This window comes from Engystomops pustulosus, chromosome 5 (assembly GCF_040894005.1).
Source record: "Engystomops pustulosus chromosome 5, aEngPut4.maternal, whole genome shotgun sequence".
Lineage (NCBI taxonomy): Eukaryota > Metazoa > Chordata > Amphibia > Anura > Leptodactylidae > Engystomops > Engystomops pustulosus.
In genome coordinates, this window is record NC_092415.1 from 13,156,520 (window position 1) to 13,180,405 (window position 23,886).

The 23,886-nt window shown below is 42.9% G+C and overlaps 1 protein-coding gene across 2 annotated transcripts in view; it reads left to right on the plus strand.

Moving 5' to 3' along the window:
- ADCY8 (adenylate cyclase 8) overlaps positions 1–23,886 on the plus strand; it is a 181,246-nt gene that overhangs the window by 119,848 nt on the left and 37,512 nt on the right. The window contains exons 8-10 of one of the 2 annotated variants that reach the window (XM_072151176.1): positions 5,778–5,975; positions 14,572–14,672; positions 17,362–17,563. In XM_072151176.1, the coding sequence (XP_072007277.1) occupies positions 5,778–5,975; positions 14,572–14,672; positions 17,362–17,563 (501 nt within the window). The remainder of the gene's footprint in view (positions 1–5,777; positions 5,976–14,571; positions 14,673–17,361; positions 17,564–23,886) is intronic. The other variant, XM_072151178.1, reaches the window with a different exon arrangement.

Sequence of the window (23,886 nt, forward strand, 5' to 3'; positions counted from 1 at the left end):
GCAAAAGTCCGGCACTTAGTGGTTCTGAGTCCCTGCGCCTTATCTGACATAGTAGGAGGCTGTTATACGGATGTTTGTGCGGCATCGCAATTTTGTGCCAAAAAAGTCACAAAAATACCCCTGCTCTGAAGCAAATCTCCCTTTTCAATACTGAAAACAAAGGTTTTCGCTTCTAAAATGAAAAATTCCCTCCATGCAACATGGAAAACACTTCGGAGCAGTTTTGTAATGTAAAGTTTCTCCAGTAACGACTTCGTCATTGTCTATGGGAGTGATTATTGTCTTATTGTACAGATCTGAGAATATTATCAGTCTCCATTTACTGTACATTATAATAAAAAAGGAAAAGACTCATTTCAGCAAGAATTTTTTATTTATTTTTTTCCTTCTCTGTAACTTTTAGTCCCTGCAGTTACATGACAATGTGCTCCGGACATTGTACAAGCTGAGACTTTATGTGCAGAGATGACGCCCTGAACGTTCCGTCTCCTTCTCTCAGTCTTGTTCCATTATTAGTCCCAAATAAGATTTTACTTTGTAGGGTAAAAATCTGAGACAAATTTGGCGCAAATGAATGGGACAGGAGACGATTCAAAAACGCATTTACTAAGGCAGAACTAGATCCATCATAGATCAGGAGCCAAAAAAAGAACAAACCAGGCGAACCTGAGACCCCCTATGATTAATGTCCCCCAATATCCCGTACTAAAACCATATGGAAGCGGTGGGACACAAGTCACATTGTAAAATTCTTTCTGCCTGCAGTCACCACTAGGGGGAGCTCAATAGATTAATCTTTGAGGTCAGTGGGCGCCCCCCCTGGTGGCAGCAGAGCATATACTCTGAAATAAATCAGCATTTGTATCTTTTTTATAAATCAAAATACATTTTTCAGTGACCATTTTTTACGTTTTACAACTTTTGATTATCCCCAACTAACAGAGATCATCCCCTTATCCCATTCTCTTCCCAACACAGAATTTTGTACCTTTGAACTGAATGTTGCTAGTAGCAGCAGGACTGTGGATTGTACTATATGTAAACTGGGGGTCTGTCCTCACACTGCTGTGCTCTATACTCTCTGCAGCCAGTATCAGGTATTGTCCCTGAAGATCTGTGTAATCAGACCTTTGTCTATGTGGTTAGTAGCAGCAGGACTTTGAAATATGGATTTATATTCCACAATTGTAGCTTCCTCAAGTGTTTTATGGATAAGGAGGGATTCTCACACTGTTGTTCTCTTAGTTCTCTGAAATTGAGCTCCTTCCTCTTTAATCTGAGTGACTGCTGTAGTATCAAACCAGAATCTTTCAGCAGTGGCTCAGAGCAAAGAGGAGGAGTTGTGGAGCTGTTCAATAAAAATGCGAAGAGCACAGCAGTGTGAGGACACGCTCCTAGCTACAATCCTGGAACATAAATCTATATTTCACAGTCCTACTATTACTGAACAAAAAGGTATGAATACAAGTCTCTACAGGGATAACACATGTAATAACACTGGCTGTAGAGAGCACAGAGCACAGCAGTGTGAGGACACGCTCCTAGCTACAATCCTGGAACATAAGTCTATATTTCACAGTCCTACTATTACTGAACAAAAAGGTATGAATACAAGTCTCTACAGGGATAACACATGTAATAACACTGGCTGTAGAGAGCACAGAGCACAGCAGTGTGAGGACACGCTCCTAGCTACAATCCTGGAACATAAATCTATATTTCACAGTCCTACTATTACTGAACAAAAAGGTATGAATACAAGTCTCTACAGGGATAACACATGTAATAACACTGGCTGTAGAGAGCACAGAGCACAGCAGTGTGAGGACACGCTCCTAGCTACAATCCTGGAACATAAATCTATATTTCACAGTCCTACTACTACTAAACACAAAGGTATCATTACACATTTCTACAAGGATCATACCTGTAATAACGCCGGCTCTAGAGAGCACAGAGCACAGCAGTGTGAGCACACAATCCTGGAATATAAATCCATATATCACAGTCCTGCTGATACTAACAAAGTGAGCAGCTATATTTTGCCTATTCGATCTGATACAACCTAGATTTTTTTAAAGGGATATTTTTTCAAAAACTTTAGGCTTTAGGAGGCTGTGACATTTCCCCTTCAGTGTAAACCACTTAATGCTGTGAAAAACGCTGCGCCTTTCCATACGTTACCACCGCTCCGGGGAAATATTTGCAATTATGAGCCTAATGCCCAGTAATGTCTATTTTACATCCATTTCCCATGTAGTCACTTCTGCAAAAAGAGGCTTTTCGGGAGGTTAATTGATAACTTATCTGGCAATGGCTTTTCGGCAGTAATGTAATTTACTGCTGCAATTAGATCAGTTCAGTGGCTTCATACAGTACAATGGGGGCAGTTGAAAGAAAATTCCCGTTCTTATTGGAAACATTGTATCATCTAACAAAAGACGACTTTGTTAAATTGGCTTTTTCAGATCTGTAACATATGTCACTAAGCGGCGGGGACGTAATGAATGCGAATCAGGACAAAACGGAAAATGGGCGAATTATGATGTTGAATGTCAATGAACGGCGGCGGGATTTCAATCGCTATTTCACTATTATTGGCCGACGGGAATGATATTTCCAAGAAAAATGGGAGTAAGGAGATAAGCAAGGGTGTCGTCAATAGCATCCAATCAAAATACAGATTGAAAATTGGGTGGTGGGGGGTAACGCACAGCATCCAATCACAGATTTTAGACGAAGAAGGGTGTCACCCTCATTTTGCAAACCTCAGCTGCCGCAGGACCTCATAATACAGACCTCAGCTGCTGCAGAACATCATAATGCACACCTCAGAACATCATAATGCGAACCTCAGCTGCTGCAGAACCTCATAATGCCCAACTCAGCTGCAGAACCTCATAATACAAACTTTAGCTGCTGAAGAACCTCATAATATGCCGTGCATGCCTTTACACATTAGGTCACTGCTCCTATGTTCATCATCCTGAATGCATGGTGAAAGACCCAATCCTCACCCACAAGGTTCTTCCCACCTACACAGCTCACCAGGAGCCAGGATCATACAGGGAGTTATAACTTCCTGTACTGCATAGCATTTAGCAGTATTGGTGTCCTTAGGACACCAATATTGCTGATCATGCGGCAGGGTTAAGGGTAGGCAAGATGGTCGGGGCCCTGGGGCACGCGCCCCGGGTGCCCACTATATAATCCAGCACAGGGTACCATCCATAACATCCAATCAGACCTCAATTGGAAGATGGGTTTTGCCTATATCATTATAAGTGGAGCAGAGACAGTGTTACCCTTAGTATCCAAATGAATACAGATGGTAAATGGAGGATAAATCACAGATTTTCGTGGATAATGATATAAACATATCACCCAATCAAAACACAGATTTTAATTTCAGGAGGATGTCATGAAAAGAATCCAAACAGATCACAGATTTCGATTGAACAATGGCATTATCCATAGCATCCAATGAGATATCAAATTTTAAATTGTGAAAGTTCTCTTCCATAGCATCCAATCAGATCACAGATCTATTATTCAGATTATGAATGACCAACCGCAGCCCATAGATGAGACTGGCGCAGTGTCTGAAAGAAAGCAGTCATGGTGCCTCATTCTGGAGCCCATGTTATAGTTTTGGTCACATCAGTAATTTTTAGAGAAACTGGCATTTCCCTGCTGGCTTTAGAGCAGCCGACTGGCATTGAGAGCTGAAATTTTGTTTATTATCCATGATGACACCAAATCAATTTCCAAAGCAAAATAACCTAATATTTAGGATAGAAATAGATTGATACACATTTGCCTCTGCTTTGCAGAGAGGGTTGTCACCCATAGCACCCAATCGGATCATATCATGGGGTGACATCTGGGTGCATGGTAGGGTATGATACCTGCGCTGCAGTTTAAAGGGATATTACCACCAGTCATTTTCACTTCTTGGACCCCCACAAACTCTCTCCACCAATTTGGATAGTAGTTATGGGGGTTGAGTAATAGCTATGAGTAGTCTATAACCTATTGTTACTGGAGTAGACTATGTCTCTGTTATCGATGGACACTTGATGTACATAGGCTGTGGCCATAGTTTCTCCTTGAACCTATCGACTCATGGACATTTATATTCCTTACGGATAGGGACTAATAGGAGGACAGAGTGGAGACATGCACAACCAAAAGATCTGAGAAGGCATTGTGTAATACTTTATTTCCCCTGTGGAGGCAGTGTAGACACATCGGAACACTTTTAGGGAAACCAGCGTGGTGTAGCCCTTTCTAGGGGGATGTCAATCATTGCATAAAGGGCAGGACCTGGCCAGTGTAGAAAAAAAAATGCATCTGCACCTGCACATATGGCCACACCCCTTGTGCACCGAAAAGCTGATTTGCATAAAGATAAAAACTGAGTTTTCTCGAAAAAATGTCAGATCGCTGGGAAATGGGAAAGAACTTTTTCGAAAGCTTATATAGTGTCCTACATAGTGACAGCTTGACTTGTAACGTGATTTTGGGAGCTGGTAGACCACCTTTAAGGGTTCAGGAAGTAGATAGGGATTCAGAAGCGGATAGGCTTTCTTAATATACTGCATAGGCTCCCCACAGATTAAGGCTAATCACTGAGGGTCCCAGCGGGGGAACACTTGGCAAGCCCATCCCCTCTCAATTGGCTTCACCTTACTATATCTGTTTTAAAGTGAACCTGTCACCAGCAATGTCATGGTCATTAGCCTATGCTATGCTGATTTAAAAAAAATGCCTTTGTCAGTTTTCTGAATCATTTCAGTACTCTATATAAGTTTAATTCACATTACCTTGCTCTCTGCCAGCAGCCTGCGGTGAGTCCCTGGAGAGGAGCAGCCATAGCCTGTGTGTGCCTGTGTCTTAGTCTCCTTTCTTTCTCTCTCATACAGTTCCCTCCCCCTCCCCACACCCTGTCATGTGCATTGTGCAGTTGAGGGGGGAAGGGGGATGGTGTGGAGTAGAGGAAGAATGTATGAGATGTAAGACACAGGCTGCCGCTGCCCCTCCCCGGGACTCACAACACACTGCTGGCAGGGGGACAGGTGATGTAAACTGATATAAAGTACTGAAATGATTCAGAATGCTGACAAAGACAATTTTAAAATCTGTATAGCATAGGCTATTGGAACCTGACACCAGCTACATAGGGTTTGTTTAACCCTTTGAAGTACTAATTGTACTTAACACAAGTCCGGGAATCATGAAACCACTGTAATAGAAACTTTTGTACTGTAGGACTCATCCATCAGTGAGGACAGGGCTTGATAAGCCTCCAATGGCGATTTTAATAACATGGTGCGCATTGATATTTTGTAATAAATACAACCAATTGAGAGTTACTCTAGCGCCATCCCGTGGAGCCATAGGGTAGAAACCACATAGCTTCAGATTGGGTGCCATAGGTTTGGCCATTGACCTCATCCATGTGTCATGTTAGTAAAATGTATCCATTTACTATGTATCCACAATGAAGGAAGATGCGTTGTGGGAGGAGTCAGAACACGGCTCAGTCTTCAGTCATTGTATTAGTCAATGGGTCTGCCGCTTTCTCATGGATATTGGCTCACCAGCGCCATCATCGCATAGTGGTGATGGTCGCACGTGACATATTGTGCTCTCTCTATCTATTGCATGGAATGCTGTTGTGACTTGCAATGCCAACATGACCTAAAATCTTGCATTCTTTTTGTAACCCCAGGGGACCAGCAGGTTTTATTTTTTTGCATGTGCTTCCCCCTTAGACTCTGGCTGCGCTAACAAGAAATTCAATAAATCTGCTTCCAAACCATCTTGCACAAGCTTTGCATGTCCAGTCTGGTCCCGAGGAGATTAACAAGCGAATAGAACACACCATCGACTTACGGAGTGGCGATAAGTTGAGAAGAGAGCATATCAAGCCTTTCTCACTGATGTTTAAAGACTCCAGCCTGGAGCATAAGGTAGCTGAGTGTGGCCAGCAACAACGTGTCGTCTATGTAATGTGGGGGAGGGGTGGTATAGAAAAAATTATTTGTAAAAAAATCCATGTTGTCAGTCTATCCTCTTTATCGTATGTGTGACAAATTCAGAATGTCCTACACCAGTACAGACAGAGCCATAAGCAAACAGCTCCATGCACTGTGTAGTGGCCAAGGTGGGTACTGCAGATCAGCTCCCAGTGATTTGAATGGCCGTTGGCTGCAGTAACCTGGCTTGGCCACTACATCATGTACAGCGTCTTCTAGCTCCATACATGGTGGAGCGATTCAGATGATTTATCCTAAGGATAGGCTATTCTATAGAAGTCTTGGAAAACCCCTTTAACCCACTTAGTGTTACGTATCACGTTATGTATCAACCTTGTTGTATGTAGCCGACATCCCACAATGCACTACAGCCGCAACACCGGAAAAATTTTGGCTGCGAAAAATATTGGAGCATAAATAAGTTTCTACGGATTTGTCTAGGTTTAAACTATTAACATGATAGAGATTATTTTGTCTGTAGGTCAAAAGATTCCTGTCTCGGTTATCCACTAGTTCTGTCTAATTTGGATTAGGTTTGTATTGTGTTCTGTCTATTGCAGGGCCTGAAGGGGCGGAGCATGAGAGGATCCGGGTGTCATGCTCCACCCCCGTGACTCAGCAGAACACAATATCACTTAAGTTCTGTCTTTTCTCTTTTGATATTTTTAGAATATTTGTTAAATATTTGGTTGTTTTTTTTAAAGAATGCCTCATGAATGTGTGATGACAATCTACCTTGTAGGGGCACGTGGATGCCACAGAGACCCCCCCCATCTATAAATCAGAGAGCAGCTGATCATACGGTGGTGTTAATTAGGTGATCTGAGAATTTTGAGGATTTTGACCCATTGCCGTTATACAGGGGTCAGTAGAAGACGCTCCCCCTCTGCCATGTGATACTTGTTAGGGAACTTTAGGTCTTTTATAGCCTCAAACATTGGTGGTCAGACAGCTTAATTTTGTGGAACTGTGGCCATGATTTCACCAAAATACATATTGAACATTGGAATCTTGTTTTTGGGATTGGTGGGATTCCTGAAAGAAGGTTTGGGGTCCTTACACCACCAGAATCTTTTTGTACACTGGTATTTATTGATGCTAGGATTGTGTGCATGCAAGTTAAAGGGATTGTCCAGAGTAGAGATGAGAGGACACCCCCTGGGCAATCCCAGCCATTGCTAGTTGCTAGGGGCATCAATTTGTCGTATTGGCTGTTCAGGTGGCAATCCGGCAATATGTCCGGGTCAGGTGACCGAACTCCGAACCCAACAAGCGGGTCCTCTCATCTCTAGTCCAGAGTTAAAAATAAATGCAAACAATAGTTATATATATATATATAGTTATAATTGTTATATATTTCATAGGTTGTCAGTGGCGTAACTAGGATAAGCAGGGCCCCGTAGCAGGCTCCTGCATGGGGCCCCCCTTCTCACTTAAGAAATATACATATTTGTATACTCACACATGCAAATTACAATCACACATTTATACACACATATAGAGCACATATACATCACTTATATGTTATATACATGCTGTACAATGTGCAGCATAATATGTATATAATGGTGCACATCCTCCACTCTTTAGTATGTCAGGTAGGATGAGAGGGCCCCCTGACACTGTGGGCCCTATATGAGCTGCTATGGCTGCTATCACTGTAGTTACGCCCCTGTATGTTGTTATTATAATTGTTCACTACTTTATTTGCTTCCTTCTTCCTTGACAATAATGTTCTCTCTGACCCCGGATGAAACACTTTCCCCCTGTCCCTATTGTGTCAGGGGACGGTCACCTCTCAGCACTCTCACCCTGCATCTGAGGTTGGATTGAGAAGCAAGACTCCTGGAGCAACATAGTCAGGAGTAGCGACATCTCAGCTCTTATCCTCCATAGTAATGTACTGGTATATAGAGATATATCTGTATATAATGGCACTGTGTTCCTGTATAGAAGAAGATTGCAGTTGGGGCTTTTAGTGTGAAGACACACGTGGCGTTTTTAGGCAGTTTTTGGGCCGTTTTTACTAAGTGCATTTTCAGATCGTAAAAAACGCATGCGTTTTTGTCCGGTTTTCCGAATTTGCGCAGTTAAAAACTGACAAAAACGCATGCGTTTTTTAGCGCATGCATTTTTACACGATCTGAAAACGCACTTAGCAAAAACGGCCCAAAAACGGCCTAAAAACGCCACGTGTGTCTTCACCCTTAGGCTAAGCAGATCCTCCGTCTAATAAAAACTTGTGGCCTTCGCTATGAATATTCTAGTGTCCAAAACCAAAGAAATATTATAAAAATTGCTTGAATTATTTACAGGCATCCCAGGAGCATTGTGAGAGTGCTGAGAGGAGGCTGTCTACTGATGTTAAAGGAAGTGAAAGAGAAACTTCCGTTCTAGAATGAAGGAGCAAAGCAGTAATGCGAAAAATATTAGAAGTTGTGGTGGTGCTGGGGTTTTACTGAAACTTGGTAGTAACTAAACATGGTAGCGGGAGCTGCCACTGAATAGTGGTGATGATGGCCATATAAAGCATCAGTTTTAGTCTAGATTCACATCATGGTATTGTCCTCTGTTGTAAGGATGCCTGACATATCTGTACTGTACTGTTCGGCTCCTCCCCCCTGGAAGAGGGAGGAGGAACAGACATCTGCAACAGGCAGTGATTGGCTGCTGCCAATGTTCAGAGTTCAGCAGTGATGTAGCTACCCATATATGGGCAAACACTTACAGCGGAGGCTTAGCGGAGGCTGGTGATGGATGCCATACGATGGCGTCCGTCCCCATAGTGTATTTTGGCCTCCACTCGCTGTATAAATATACTGAGCGTATGCATCCTGCTTCCTGCAGCAGAAAGCAGGATGATATGGAGCAGGCTGTGGCAATTATTCATCCAGTGTTTTTTGCTGCATGTGACTTATACTGTGCAGACAGAGGCAAAAAGGAGGCCCCCACCTTCCAGTATATATCTCTGGACATGTTTAACACCTACGTTGAGAGCTTTTCTGGTGTATATATGCTAATCATGTCCAAAAAATTTGATGTGAACCCATCCTTTTAGTTTGAGTGGTATGAAGGGGTTTGAACTTACCATCAAAATCCATCATTATAAACAAGGGGCACTTACTCATAGATCCCGGCATCAGGACTGTAGTAATTTTTGTTATCCATGGCCTCCTTCCTTTTTAAAGTCAACTTTTATAATTATGCTAATGAGGGCTCTGGCAGTCATTACCAATGCTCCTACATACTGTAGCTTCACAGGCTGTTACACTGCGCAGGAGCACTTCTTTCTCCCAACGTGTGAGATTACATAAGGTAGAGCAGGGGAAAGGGAAACAGTGTGACAGCATATGAAACTACAGAGGAGGTCTGGTAACACCCCCAGAGCTCTTCAGGCATAATTGTAAAAGATGATTTCAGCAAGAAGGAGGCCATGGATGATAAATATAAGAAGATACCACAGTCCCGGTGCCTGGATCTATGGGTAAGTGTCCCTGGTTTATCAGGAAGTATGTTGATGGCAGATGTCCAGCACTTTGTGCCCGTTTCTTTATGCACTAAGTGGAACTTAGTAAACTTTAAATTACATATTTTTTAAAAAAGTCTTTGTAGTCACCTAAGCGCCCCTTGTCATTGCCGGCTTTTAATTTATATACATCCCGCAATGTAAATGTACCTCCTGCTCGGAGCCAACCGGGGGCGTCAGAGAGTTGGGGCTTGGAGAGACTTTTTATTAAAAAGCCTTTGTAAAGTTTACTAAGTTCTTTAGTAGATAAAGAACTGGCCACATAAGTTCTGGACATTCTGGTAGACAGAGGGTAGATTGCCATTAATACTACACTTGTTACAATGTAACCGGCTCTCTAATCCACAGTAATGAAAACTAAGCCCCAACTTATTTATGTAGCCCAAAATGGGCAGTAAAGATTTACGTTACGGGTGCGTCCACACGTTCAGTTTTTCAGATGCAGTTTTTGATGCCCAAACCAGGAGTGGAGTAGAAGTAGGAGGAGGAGCAGCACCTTTCAATTATTTGTCTCACCCATTACCATCCACACCTGGTTTTGGCTTCAAAAACTGCATCTGAAAACCTGAACGTGTGGACGCACTCGTTGGAAGGGATTTGGGAAAGTTTCCAGGCAAAACAATAATTACTCCCCAGGAGACCCGAAATTACAGTCCCCGGGCGCAGACTCACAAATCCCATGTATATACCTGTATTCCTGACAATTGTAACAGACACTTGTTATTCCTGGGGGATTCGCTCTGTTACATTTCATCACATGGAATCTTTGTGTAATGGATTAAGCCTGGACTTGTAAGGGCTGGAGCGAGGCACAGAGGTCATGGAGCGAGGCACAGAGGTCATGGAGCGAGGCACAGAGGTCATGGAGCGAGGCACAGAGGTCATGGAGCGAGGCACAGAGGTCATGGAGCGAGGCACAGAGGTGCCAGGCATTTAGTATATACAAGATAGGTTTATGATCACTAGGTGTCCAACCAGTAGAGGGGTCTCCAAGTGCTCTGGGTGCCCCGTGTCTTATGACTTCTGAGCATCCAAATGATCATAAACGTATCTCCTATCCCATAGACAAGGTATAAATATTAATAGTGGAAAAGAACTTCTGCCCATTCATCCTATTGGGACACACAGACATCGTAGAGGGGTCCATTGCTCAAGACCGCCCCCATCTGCCAACCATAAGAGAGGGCTGCTTTGTACAAGGCATCTCTTAATGTAGCACAGCGCCATGCATTTGGCGGTGGCCATCCCTGGTATTGCAGGTTAGTCACATCCACTTCAGCGGCACAGCTCAGCAGCCGGACAAATTTAGAGAAAATCTTGGCAGTTGTTCTAAAAAAAAATCACCAATATTTTGCCCCCGCTCACCCCGGGTAGACAGTAGACAATGCCTGATCCATCTCTTTGACCTCTGCCCCCCTGGACTTGCACAGCAGTGTGAGGATAGACCCCGGACCGGGGGATGATGATAGTGTTTTCTGTCACACACAAGTCACTATGTGCCGGTGCGGAATAATGGGAGAAACTCCTCAATGATTATAGATATATATATATAACGCGCTCCGGTAATTATAGGTTGGAGGAGGATGACTCCTACTTTCCTCTTACAGTATTCTTTTTCTTCCTATTATGAATTGCATTTGTGAAAGTTCCTTTCTAACGTTATACTTTCCCCTTTTAAAAATGTTGACTCAATGATTTTTTACTTTTTTGTTACTTTTATTACTAATACTACAATGTATATTTGTTAAAGTCTTGGAACACAATAGTGATGACTTACCCTTAGAAAAGGCCACCAATACTAGATTCATGGGGTGATAACATGGCTCCTATGGTGGCTAATAGGGTATACTTCTAATGTAATCAGTGTAATATCCCTATAATAACATCCCATTCCTGGAACTAATTTAGTTGACTGCCTTTAGGCATCAAAAGTATCAGTAGCAGCGAGAGAAAATATTGTCAGTTCTAATTTTAAAAAATCAACAATATTTTGCCCCTGCACACCCAAGGTAGGCATCCGGCCCCTCCTGACCCCGTACCATGTATCATCCATAACATGTGATATTATTACACTGCAGACATCCCGGCCCCTCCTGACCCCGTACCATGTATCATCCATAACATGTGATATTATTACACTGCAGACATCCCGGCCCCTCCTGACCCTGTACCATGTATTAGCCAAAACAGGTGATATTATTACACTGCAGACATCCCAGCCCCTCCTGACCCTGTACCATGTACCATCCATAACATGTGATATTATTACACTGCAGACATCCCAGACCCTCCTGACCCTGTACCATGTATCATCCATAACATGTGATATTATTACACTGCAGACATCCCGGACCCTCCTGACCCTGTACCATGTATCATCCATAACATGTGATATTATTACACTGCAGACATCCCGGCCCCTCCTGACCCTGTACCATGTATCATCCATAACGTGATATTATTACACTACAGACATCCGGGCCCCTCCTAACCCTGTACCATGTATCATCCATAACATGTGATATTATTACACTGCAGACATCCCGGCCCCTCCTGACCCTGTACCATGTATCATCCATAACATGTGATATTATGACACTGCAGACATCCCGGCCCCTCCTGACCCTGTACCATGTATCATCCATAACATGTGATATTATTACACTGCAGACATCCCGGCCCCTCCTGACCCTGTACCATGTATCATCCATAACATGTGATATTATTACACTGCAGACATCCAGGCCCCTCCTGACCCTGTACCATGTATCATCCATAACATGTGATATTATTACACTGCAGACATCCCGGCCCCTCCTGACCCTGTACCATGTATCATCCATAACGTGATATTATTACACTACAGACATCCGGGCCCCTCCTAACCCTGTACCATGTATCATCCATAACATGTGATATTATTACACTGCAGACATCCCGGCCCCTCCTTACCCTGTACCATGTATTCTCCATAACATGTGATATTATTACACTTCAGACATCCCGGCCCCTCCTGACCCTGTACCATGTATCATCCATAACATGTGATATTATTACACTGCAGACATCCGGCCCCTCCTGACCCTGTACCATGTATCAGTCATAACATGTGCTATTATTACACTGCAGACATCCCGGCCCCTCCTGACCCTGTACCATGTATCATCCATAACATGTGATATTATTACACTGCAGACATCCCGGCCCATCCTGACCCTGTACCATGTATCATCCATAACATGTGATATTATTACACTGCAGACATCCTGACCCTGTACCATGTATCATCCATAACATGTGATATTATTACACTGCAGATATCCCGGTCACTCCTGACCCTGTACCATGTATCATCCATAACGTGATATTATTACACTGCAGACATCCCGGCCCCTCCTGACCCTGTACCATGTATCAGTCATAACATGTGATATTATTACACTGCAGATATCCCGGTCACTCCTGACCCTGTACCATGTATCCTCCATAACATGTGATATTATTACACTGCAGACATCCCGGCCCCTCCTGACCCTGTACCATGTAGCATCCATAACGTGATATTATTACACTGCAGACATCCCGGCCCCTCCTGACCCTGTACCATGTATCATCCATAACATGTGATATTATTACACGGCAGATATCCCGGTCACTCCTGACCCTGTACCATGTATTATCCATAACATGTGATATTATTACACTGCAGACATCCCGTCCCCTCCTGACCCTGTACCATGTATCATCCATAACATGTGATATTATTACACTGCAGACATCCCGGCCCCTCCTGACCCTGTACCATGTATCATCCATAACATGTGATATTATGACACTGCAGATATCCCGGTCACTCCTGACCCTGTACCATGTATCATCCATAACATGTGATATTATGACACTGCAGACATCCCGTCCCCTCCTGACCCTGTACCATGTATCATCCATAACATGTGATATTATTACACTACAGACATCCCGGCCCCTCCTGACCCTGTACCATGTATCATCCATAACATGTGATATTATTACACGGCAGACATCCCGGCCCCTCCTGACCCTGTACCATGTATCATCCATAACATGTGATATTATTACATTGCAGACATCCCGACCCCTCCTGACCCTGTACCATGTATCACCCATAACATGTGATATTATTACACTGCAGACATCCTGACCCTGTACCATGTATCATCCATAACGTGATATTATTACACTGCAGACATCCCGGCCCCTCCTGACCCTGTACCATGTATCATCCATAACATGTGATATTATTACACTGCAGACATCCCAGCCCCTCCTGACCCTGTACCATGTATCATCCATAACATGTGATATTATTACACTGCAGACATCCCAGCTTTTCCTGACCCTGTACCATGTATCATCCATAACATGTGATATTATTACACTGCAGACATCCCGGCCCCTCCTGACCCTGTACCATGTATCACCCATAACATGTGATATTATTACACTGTAGACCTCCCGGCCCCTCCTGACCCTGTGCCATGTATCATCCATAACGTGATATTATTACACTGCAGACATCCCGTCCCCTCCTGACCCTGTACCATGTATCACCCATAACATGTGATATTATTACACTGTAGACCTCCCGGCCCCTCCTGACCCTGTGCCATGTATTATCCATAAAATGTGATATTATTACACTACAGACATCCGGGCCCCTCCTAACCCTGTACCATGTATCATCCATAACATGTGATATTATTACACTGTAGACCTCCCGGCCCCTCCTGACCCTGTGCCATGTATTATCCATAAAATGTGATATTATTACACTGCAGACCTAGTGTTACTGGACTTACAGTATTAAGAACTGGCTACTCAGTCTCTCTACCTTGTATAGGAATCAGTAAACTAGTAAAAGTAAAATGTCTTTGTCCTTTGCTTTGTTATTTTGTGATTTTGATTTTTTGTTCATAAATTATTGATTAGTTCTAATCAGATTTTTCTCTCTTTTTCATATTTCAGTATTCACAAATGAGAGATGAAGTGTTTAAATCCAACCTGGTGTGTGCATTCATAGTCCTCATATTCATCACCGCAATCCAAAGCCTGCTTCCTTCATCCAGGTAATTCCCAGTTTTCCTGTCTTTTTTTGATTTTGGACTTGCCATGGGGTGTGGTTTCAGTGATAATGATAAAATAAAGGTCAGGTCAGATTGCAGGTGCAGTATATAGTGTATCTGAACTGCAAAGAAATGTAGCATAAATCAGTAGTCTAGGTGGTATACATATGATATAACACTGTATGTGGCCATATATGATTATTTTCAATTGTATAGCAGTTTTCCCCTTTACAGACTCTGGGGGTCATTTACTAAGGGCCCGATTCGCGTTTTCCCGACGTGTTACCCAAATATTTCCGATTTGCGACGATTTTCCCTGTATTGCCCCGGGATTTTGGCGCACGCGATCGGATTGTGGCGCATCGGCGCCGGCATGCACGTGACGGAAATCAGGGGCGTGGCCGAAAGAAAACCCGACGGATTCGGAAAAACCGCCACATTTTTTAAAAAAAATGTGTCACGGAGCTTGCACTTACCTTCACTAGGAATAGGCCGGTGAACTTGAGCGCGTTCCGATGCTCTTCAGCGCAGCAGCGCCACCTGGTGGACGGCGGAGGAACTACCTTAATGAATCCCGGCCGAACCCGAATCCACCGCAGAGAACGCGCCATGTATCCTATTACAAAGCCAAATCGTCATTGACTACAATGTTGATCTTGTGGGTTAGAACAGGTAGTGACTAATCCAAAGTATTGGGACCGAGCCGGAGAATGATGGCTTCATCCTTGGTGAGAATTGGCCTGCAGTAAGCTTTGATGGCCACTACACTATAAATGGAGCTGTCGGTCAGTCTTCTGTAGTAGGCAAACAAGGCCAGTTACACGTTTGGGTAAAATTTCTTGTGTAGGTCCCATTAGGAATATCAAAGAAGAAATATATTTGGAAGTTGGTGATTAAAGGGATTTTTTGGTTTGGCAATATGTCCTAGTTCTGAAATCGACAAACAGACCCCACATCCCACATCCCCAAATCCCAAAAAGCATGTAGAGGTCGGAGTAGAAGGATCCCTTTAACCAACCTACTTGCTAGCCGTGAAATTCATTTGCATAAGTATTTATAATCTATGAGAAAGTAGAAAGCCCTTTAAGTGTGGCCCTATACATTACTAGACCCCTTTGATGCTACACAGCTACCACCAATGTTATCTGAACCCCATTGGTTTTCCCAAAGTTAACAATCACTTTAAAGAAAATCTATCTATTGGTTCATATGGGTCAATTTAGAGCCATGTGCTCTTTGTAGTCGTAGTCAGACTCGTAGTCTGGTTTTGCTTTGGCTGGATCAAATATTTAGTTTAAATCCTTATTTTGTATCAAGACCCACCAGCAAATGCTCTTGTACCCAACACTGCAGGGGACGTATCTAGCCCCATCATCCCCCTCTACTTAAAGGGATCATGCAGATTATGACTCGTTCTGCAGAATGTAACGACCGCTTCCCCCTCCTCCGCTTCTCCTCATCTGCTGTTTTTGGTGCAGTTACATTGTATCGGTCAGGATTTCCCCCTGACTATTCATCACATTCAATTATTTCCATTCCACCCCCTATTGTTTATCTGACCCTCATATAGATTCAAAGCAATTCCCAAAAAGTTGCTACGACGCAAAAGTCAATTAGGTGCGATAGCAGAAGGCCGATATTTTGGTAGGAGATATAGAAAGCACAAAGCAGCTCTTCGGCGGAGGTGTACTTACTGAGATTGCTCTTCTCGTCGTGCTTGTTTTTCGCAAACAAAAAGTGTCTGTAGTTGAAAGGCGCTTCCTCGCGACGGTCGCTGAGACAAGACGTTACGAGGGCTTGAAGAGCGTTTTATGTTGTCATTGACAGAACAGACTGAAGAGCCGACTTCGCCAAATTTACATGGAATCCTTTGTTCTTCTAAATTGTTTTTTTTTTTTTTGGTAGAAAAACATAATTCTTTAAAAACACTGTGCACTCAGAGTGAAAATTCTCAAATGTATCCCTCTAGTGATGTTTACACAATAAAGATCATTTTTAACCCCTTACTTTACAATGTTACTCAGTGTTATTGCTGCATCAGCTCCTATCACTCAGTGAAGGTCAGTGTAAGATTACAGAGTGTGAGTAGGGACTCTCTGAGCAGGCACTTCATGATTCCTCTAGTGCTCTGAGATGGTGTGATGACAATGTGCTTAGATTATGAGGGTACAGGGTTTATCTACACTTTTATTTAGCTTCTGAACATTCACTAGAAAAGTACAGATTAGAGGTGATGGGATGCATATTACACATGGCATACTCAGCTCTACTATATCTTACCTATAACAAATACTGGCAGATCTGCTGTCCCTCCCCCGAATAAAGATCTTATCTGTCTGTAGCTTAACTCTCCTAATGCTTTGGCAGGAAGTCAGTGTGTGTGTGAGCTCATTCTGGAATGCAAGGGTGGGGGCTGGAGACAGAGAGGACCTCAGCTCAGTGTCAGACAGGAGAACAATATATCCTCCCGACCATAAACTCCGAAGATACAGGGTCAGGTCTATGGGTAACCAAAATTGTGTACAGCAGGACTGATAGATAGAGGTAGGACTTGTATCTGTGAAATACTGAATTTTTGATAATAACTGTGAATTAGAGAATGTGTTATTTTGTTATCCTGAGTATATTTCAGAATCTTGTCTTCATGGGAATACCCATATGATAATGTTTTTGTCCCCTTTTTGTTCCCCAGGATGATGCCCATGGTAATCCAGTTCACCATACTGATAATGCTGCACTCTGCACTGGTCCTGATAACCACAGCCGAAGATTATAAATGTCTCCCCCTCGTGCTCCGGAAAACCTGCTGCTGGATAAATGAGACGTACTTGGCCCGGAATGTCATCATCTTTGCCTCCATTTTAATTAATTTCCTTGGAGCCGTAATCAATATTGTAAGCAATTATATGACAAGGATCACTGTATTGTTGGGTGATAAACCGAGGGGAGGGGGACAGTCACAATGGATGTTACATTTGAAACCCACTGAAGCCTCATACATGCTACAAAATTTTATTGTAACCAGTTATATTATTGCTCTAATGTATCATTAATACAAATGTAACAACTTGTATTATACTCCAAAGCTGCACTAACTAGTTTGCTGGTGCAGTCACTGTGTACATACATGACATTACTTATCCTGTACCGATCCTGAGTTACATCCTGTATTATACTCCACAGCTGCACTCACTATTCTGCTGCTGGTGCAGTCACTGTGTACATACATGACATGACTTATCCTGTACTGATCCTGAGTTACATCCTGTATTATACTCCAGAGCTGCACTCACTATTCTGCTGCTGGTGCAGTCACTGTGTACATACATGACATTACTTATCCTGTACTGATCCTGAGTTACATCCTGTATTATACTCCAGAGCCGCACTCACTATTCTGCTGCTGGTGCAGTCACTGTGTACATACATGACATTACTTATCCTGTACTGATCCTGAGTTACATCCTGTATTATACTCCAGAGCTGCACTCACTATTCTGCTGCTGGTGCAGTCACTGTGTACATACATGACATGACTTATCCTGTACTGATCCTGAGTTACATCCTGTATTATACTCCAGAGCTGCACTCACTATTCTGCTGCTGGTGCAGTCACTGTGTACATACATGACATTACTTATCTTGTACTGATCCTGAGTTACATCCTGTATTATACTCCAGAGCCGCACTCACTATTCTGCTGCTGGTGCAGTCACTGTGTACATACATGACATTACTTATCCTGTACTGATCCTGAGTTACATCCTGTATTATACTCCAGAGCTGCACTCACTATTCTGCTGCTGGTGCAGTCACTGTGTACATACATGACATGACTTATCCTGTACTGATCCTGAGTTACATCCTGCATTATACTCCAGAGCTGCACTCACTATTCTGCTGCTGGTGCAGTCACTGTGTACATACATGACATTACTTATCCTGTACTGATCCTGAGTTACATCCTGTATTATACTCCAGAGCCGCACTCACTATTCTGCTGCTGGTGCAGTCACTGTGTACATACATGACATTACTTATCCTGTACGGATCCTGAGTTACATCCTGTATTATACCCCAGAGCTGCACTCACTATTCTGCTGCTGGTACAGTCACTGTGTACATACATGACATTACTTATCCTGTCCTGATCCTGAGTTACATCCTGTATTATACTCCATAGCTGCAGTCACTATTCTGCTGCTGGTGCAGTCACTGTGTACATACATGACATTACTTATCCTGTACTGATCCTGAGTTACATCCTGTATTATATCCCAGAGCTGCACTCACTATTCTGCTGCTGGTGCAGTCACTGTGTACATACATGACATTACTTATCCTGTACTGATCCTGAGTTACATCCTGTATTATACTCCAGAGCTGCACTCACTATTCTGCTGCTGGTGCAGTCACTGTGTACATACATGACATTACTTATCCTGTACTGATCCTGAGTTACATCCTGTATTATACACCAGAGCTGCACTCACTATTCTGCTGCTGGTGCAGTCACTGTGTACATACATGACATTACTTATCCTGTACTGATCCTGAGTTACATCCTGTATTATACTCCAGAGCTGCACTCACTATTCTGCTGCTGGTGCAGTCACTGTGTACATACATGACATTACTTATCCTGTACTGATCCTGAGTTACATCCTGTATTATACTCCAGAGCTGATGGTGCAGTCACTGTGTACGTTCATGTTCCTGTCACACTGTTACCTTGCCTGACTCCTGGTATATCAGTGGGCGCCACATTCTCTATATCTCTATCCTGTTGCGTACAATCTGTGTTCCTCATATTTATAGCAGCTGCCCAGATTTAATTCTGAGATGCAAATTTGTTTTCTGAGTGAGAGCAGCCAACATAATTTGGCTTCTTTATGATAAAAAGGAGAAAAAAAATCCAGTTCTTATTGAAAGAAAATTGCCTAAGTTACATATGACAGAACGTGGCTCCGGCTGTAAATCTTTTTTCTTTTTAACTTTCTTCTGAAAGTCAGTTATGGAAAATTATAGATGTGCAAGGAGAGCGCTCACTACTATTAGATGCTAGAGGAGAATATTGAAAGTAAAATTACCATGACAGATACTCATAGATCCAGGCCCCGGGACTGTGGTATCTTCTTATATTTGTTATCCATGGCCTCCTTCCTGCTAATATCAACTATAAAATTATCAGTTCCCTGGCGCTTCTCCCAACTGATGTTATGTTTATTGTACATAAGACATCTAGTCTACAACGTGTCAGCTTAGGAAGCAGCTCTGGGGTATAATACAGGATGTAACTCAGGATCAGTACAGGATAAGTAATGTCATGTATGTACACAGTGACTGCACCAGCAGCAGAATGGTGAGTGCAGCTCTGGAGTATAATACAGGTTGTAACTCAGGATCAGTACAGGATAAGTAATGTCATGTATGTACACAGTGACTACACCAGCAGAATAGTGAGTGCAGCTCTGGGGTATAATACAGGATGTAACTCAGGATCAGTACAGGATAAGTAATGTCATGTATGTACACAGTGACTGCACCAGCAGCAGAATAGTGAGTGCAGCTCTGGAGTATAATACAGGATGTAACTCAGGATCAGTACAGGATAAGTAATGTCATGTATGTACACAGTGACTGCACCAGCAGCAGAATAGTGAGTGCAGCTCTGGAGTATAATACAGGTTGTAACTCAGGATCAGTACAGGATAAGTAATGTCATGTATGTACACAGTGACTACACCAGCAGAATAGTGAGTGCAGCTCTGGGGTATAATACAGGATGTAACTCAGGATCAGTACAGGATAAGTAATGTCATGTATGTACACAGTGACTGCACCAGCAGCAGAATAGTGAGTGCAGCTCTGGAGTATAATACAGGATGTAACTCAGGATCAGTACAGGATAAGTAATGTCATGTATGTACACAGTGACTGCACCAGCAGCAGAATAGTGAGTGCAGCTCTGGAGTATAATACAGGTTGTAACTCAGGATCAGTACAGGATAAGTAATGTCATGTATGTACACAGTGACTACACCAGCAGAATAGTGAGTGCAGCTCTGGGGTATAATACAGGATGTAACTCAGGATCAGTACAGGATAAGTAATGTCATGTATGTACACAGTGACTGCACCAGCAGCAGAATAGTGAGTGCAGCTCTGGAGTATAATACAGGATGTAACTCAGGATCAGTACAGGATAAGTAATGTCATGTATGTACACAGTGACTGCACCAGCAGCAGAATAGTGAGTGCAGCTCTGGAGTATAATACAGGTTGTAACTCAGGATCAGTACAGGATAAGTAATGTCATGTATGTACACAGTGACTACACCAGCAGAATAGTGAGTGCAGCTCTGGGGTATAATACAGGATGTAACTCAGGATCAGTACAGGATAAGTAATGTCATGTATGTACACAGTGACTGCACCAGCAGCAGAATAGTGAGTGCAGCTCTGGAGTATAATACAGGATGTAACTCAGGATCAGTACAGGATAAGTAATGTCATGTATGTACACAGTGACTGCACCAGCAGCAGAATGGTGAGTGCAGCTCTGGAGTATAATACAGGTTGTAACTCAGGATCAGTACAGGATAAGTAATGTCATGTATGTACACAGTGACTACACCAGCAGAATAGTGAGTGCAGCTCTGGGGTATAATACAGGATGTAACTCAGGATCAGTACAGGATAAGTAATGTCATGTATGTACACAGTGACTGCACCAGCAGCAGAATAGTGAGTGCAGCTCTGGAGTATAATACAGGATGTAACTCAGGATCAGTACAGGATAAGTAATGTCATGTATGTACACAGTGACTGCACCAGCAGCAGAATAGTGAGTGCAGCTCTGGAGTATAATACAGGTTGTAACTCAGGATCAGTACAGGATAAGTAATGTCATGTATGTACACAGTGACTACACCAGCAGAATAGTGAGTGCAGCTCTGGGGTATAATACAGGATGTAACTCAGGATCAGTACAGGATAAGTAATGTCATGTATGTACACAGTGACTGCACCAGCAGCAGAATAGTGAGTGCAGCTCTGGAGTATAATACAGGATGTAACTCAGGATCAGTACAGGATAAGTAATGTCATGTATGTACACAGTGACTGCACCAGCAGCAGAATAGTGAGTGCAGCTCTGGAGTATAATACAGGTTGTAACTCAGGATCAGTACAGGATAAGTAATGTCATGTATGTACACAGTGACTACACCAGCAGAATAGTGAGTGCAGCTCTGGGGTATAATACAGGATGTAACTCAGGATCAGTACAGGATAAGTAATGTCATGTATGTACACAGTGACTGCACCAGCAGCAGAATAGTGAGTGCAGCTCTGGAGTATAATACAGGATGTAACTCAGGATCAGTACAGGATAAGTAATGTCATGTATGTACACAGTGACTGCACCAGCAGCAGAATAGTGAGTGCAGCTCTGGAGTATAATACAGGTTGTAACTCAGGATCAGTACAGGATAAGTAATGTCATGTATGTACACAGTGACTACACCAGCAGAATAGTGAGTGCAGCTCTGGGGTATAATACAGGATGTAACTCAGGATCAGTACAGGATAAGTAATGTCATGTATGTACACAGTGACTGCACCAGCAGCAGAATAGTGAGTGCAGCTCTGGAGTATAATACAGGATGTAACTCAGGATCAGTACAGGATAAGTAATGTCATGTATGTACACAGTGACTGCACCAGCAGCAGAATAGTGAGTGCAGCTCTGGAGTATAATACAGGTTGTAACTCAGGATCAGTACAGGATAAGTAATGTCATGTATGTACACAGTGACTACACCAGCAGAATAGTGAGTGCAGCTCTGGGGTATAATACAGGATGTAACTCAGGATCAGTACAGGATAAGTAATGTCATGTATGTACACAGTGACTGCACCAGCAGCAGAATAGTGAGTGCAGCTCTGGAGTATAATACAGGATGTAACTCAGGATCAGTACAGGATAAGTAATGTCATGTATGTACACAGTGACTGCACCAGCAGCAGAATAGTGAGTGCAGCTCTGGAGTATAATACAGGTTGTAACTCAGGATCAGTACAGGATAAGTAATGTCATGTATGTACACAGTGACTACACCAGCAGAATAGTGAGTGCAGCTCTGGGGTATAATACAGGATGTAACTCAGGATCAGTACAGGATAAGTAATGTCATGTATGTACACAGTGACTGCACCAGCAGCAGAATAGTGAGTGCAGCTCTGGAGTATAATACAGGATGTAACTCAGGATCAGTACAGGATAAGTAATGTCATGTATGTACACAGTGACTGCACCAGCAGCAGAATAGTGAGTGCAGCTCTGGAGTATAATACAGGTTGTAACTCAGGATCAGTACAGGATAAGTAATGTCATGTATGTACACAGTGACTACACCAGCAGAATAGTGAGTGCAGCTCTGGGGTATAATACAGGATGTAACTCAGGATCAGTACAGGATAAGTAATGTCATGTATGTACACAGTGACTGCACCAGCAGCAGAATAGTGAGTGCAGCTCTGGAGTATAATACAGGATGTAACTCAGGATCAGTACAGGATAAGTAATGTCATGTATGTACACAGTGACTGCACCAGCAGCAGAATAGTGAGTGCAGCTCTGGAGTATAATACAGGATGTAACTCAGGATCAGTACAGGATAAGTAATGTCATGTATGTACACAGTGACTGCACCAGCAGCAGAATAGTAAGTGCAGCTCTGGAGTATAATACAGGATGTAACTCAGGATCAGTACAGGATAAGTAATGTCATGTATGTACATAGTGACTGCACCAGCAGCAGAATAGTGAGTGCAGCTCTGGAGTATAATACTGGATGTAACACAGGATCAGTACAGGATAAGTAATGTCATGTATGTACACAGTGACTGCACCAGCAGCAGAATAGTGAGTGCAGCTCTGGGGTATAATACAGGATGTAACTCAGGATCAGTACAGGATAAGTAATGTCATGTATGTACACAGTGACTGCACCAGCAGCAGAATAGTGAGTGCAGCTCTGGAGTATAATACAGGATGTAACTCAGGATCAGTACAGGATAAGTAATGTCATGTATGTACAGTGACTGCACCAGCAGCAGAATAGTGAGTGCAGCTCTGGAGTATAATACAGGATGTAACTCAGGATCAGTAGAGGATAAGTAATGTCATGCATGTACACAGTGACTACACCAG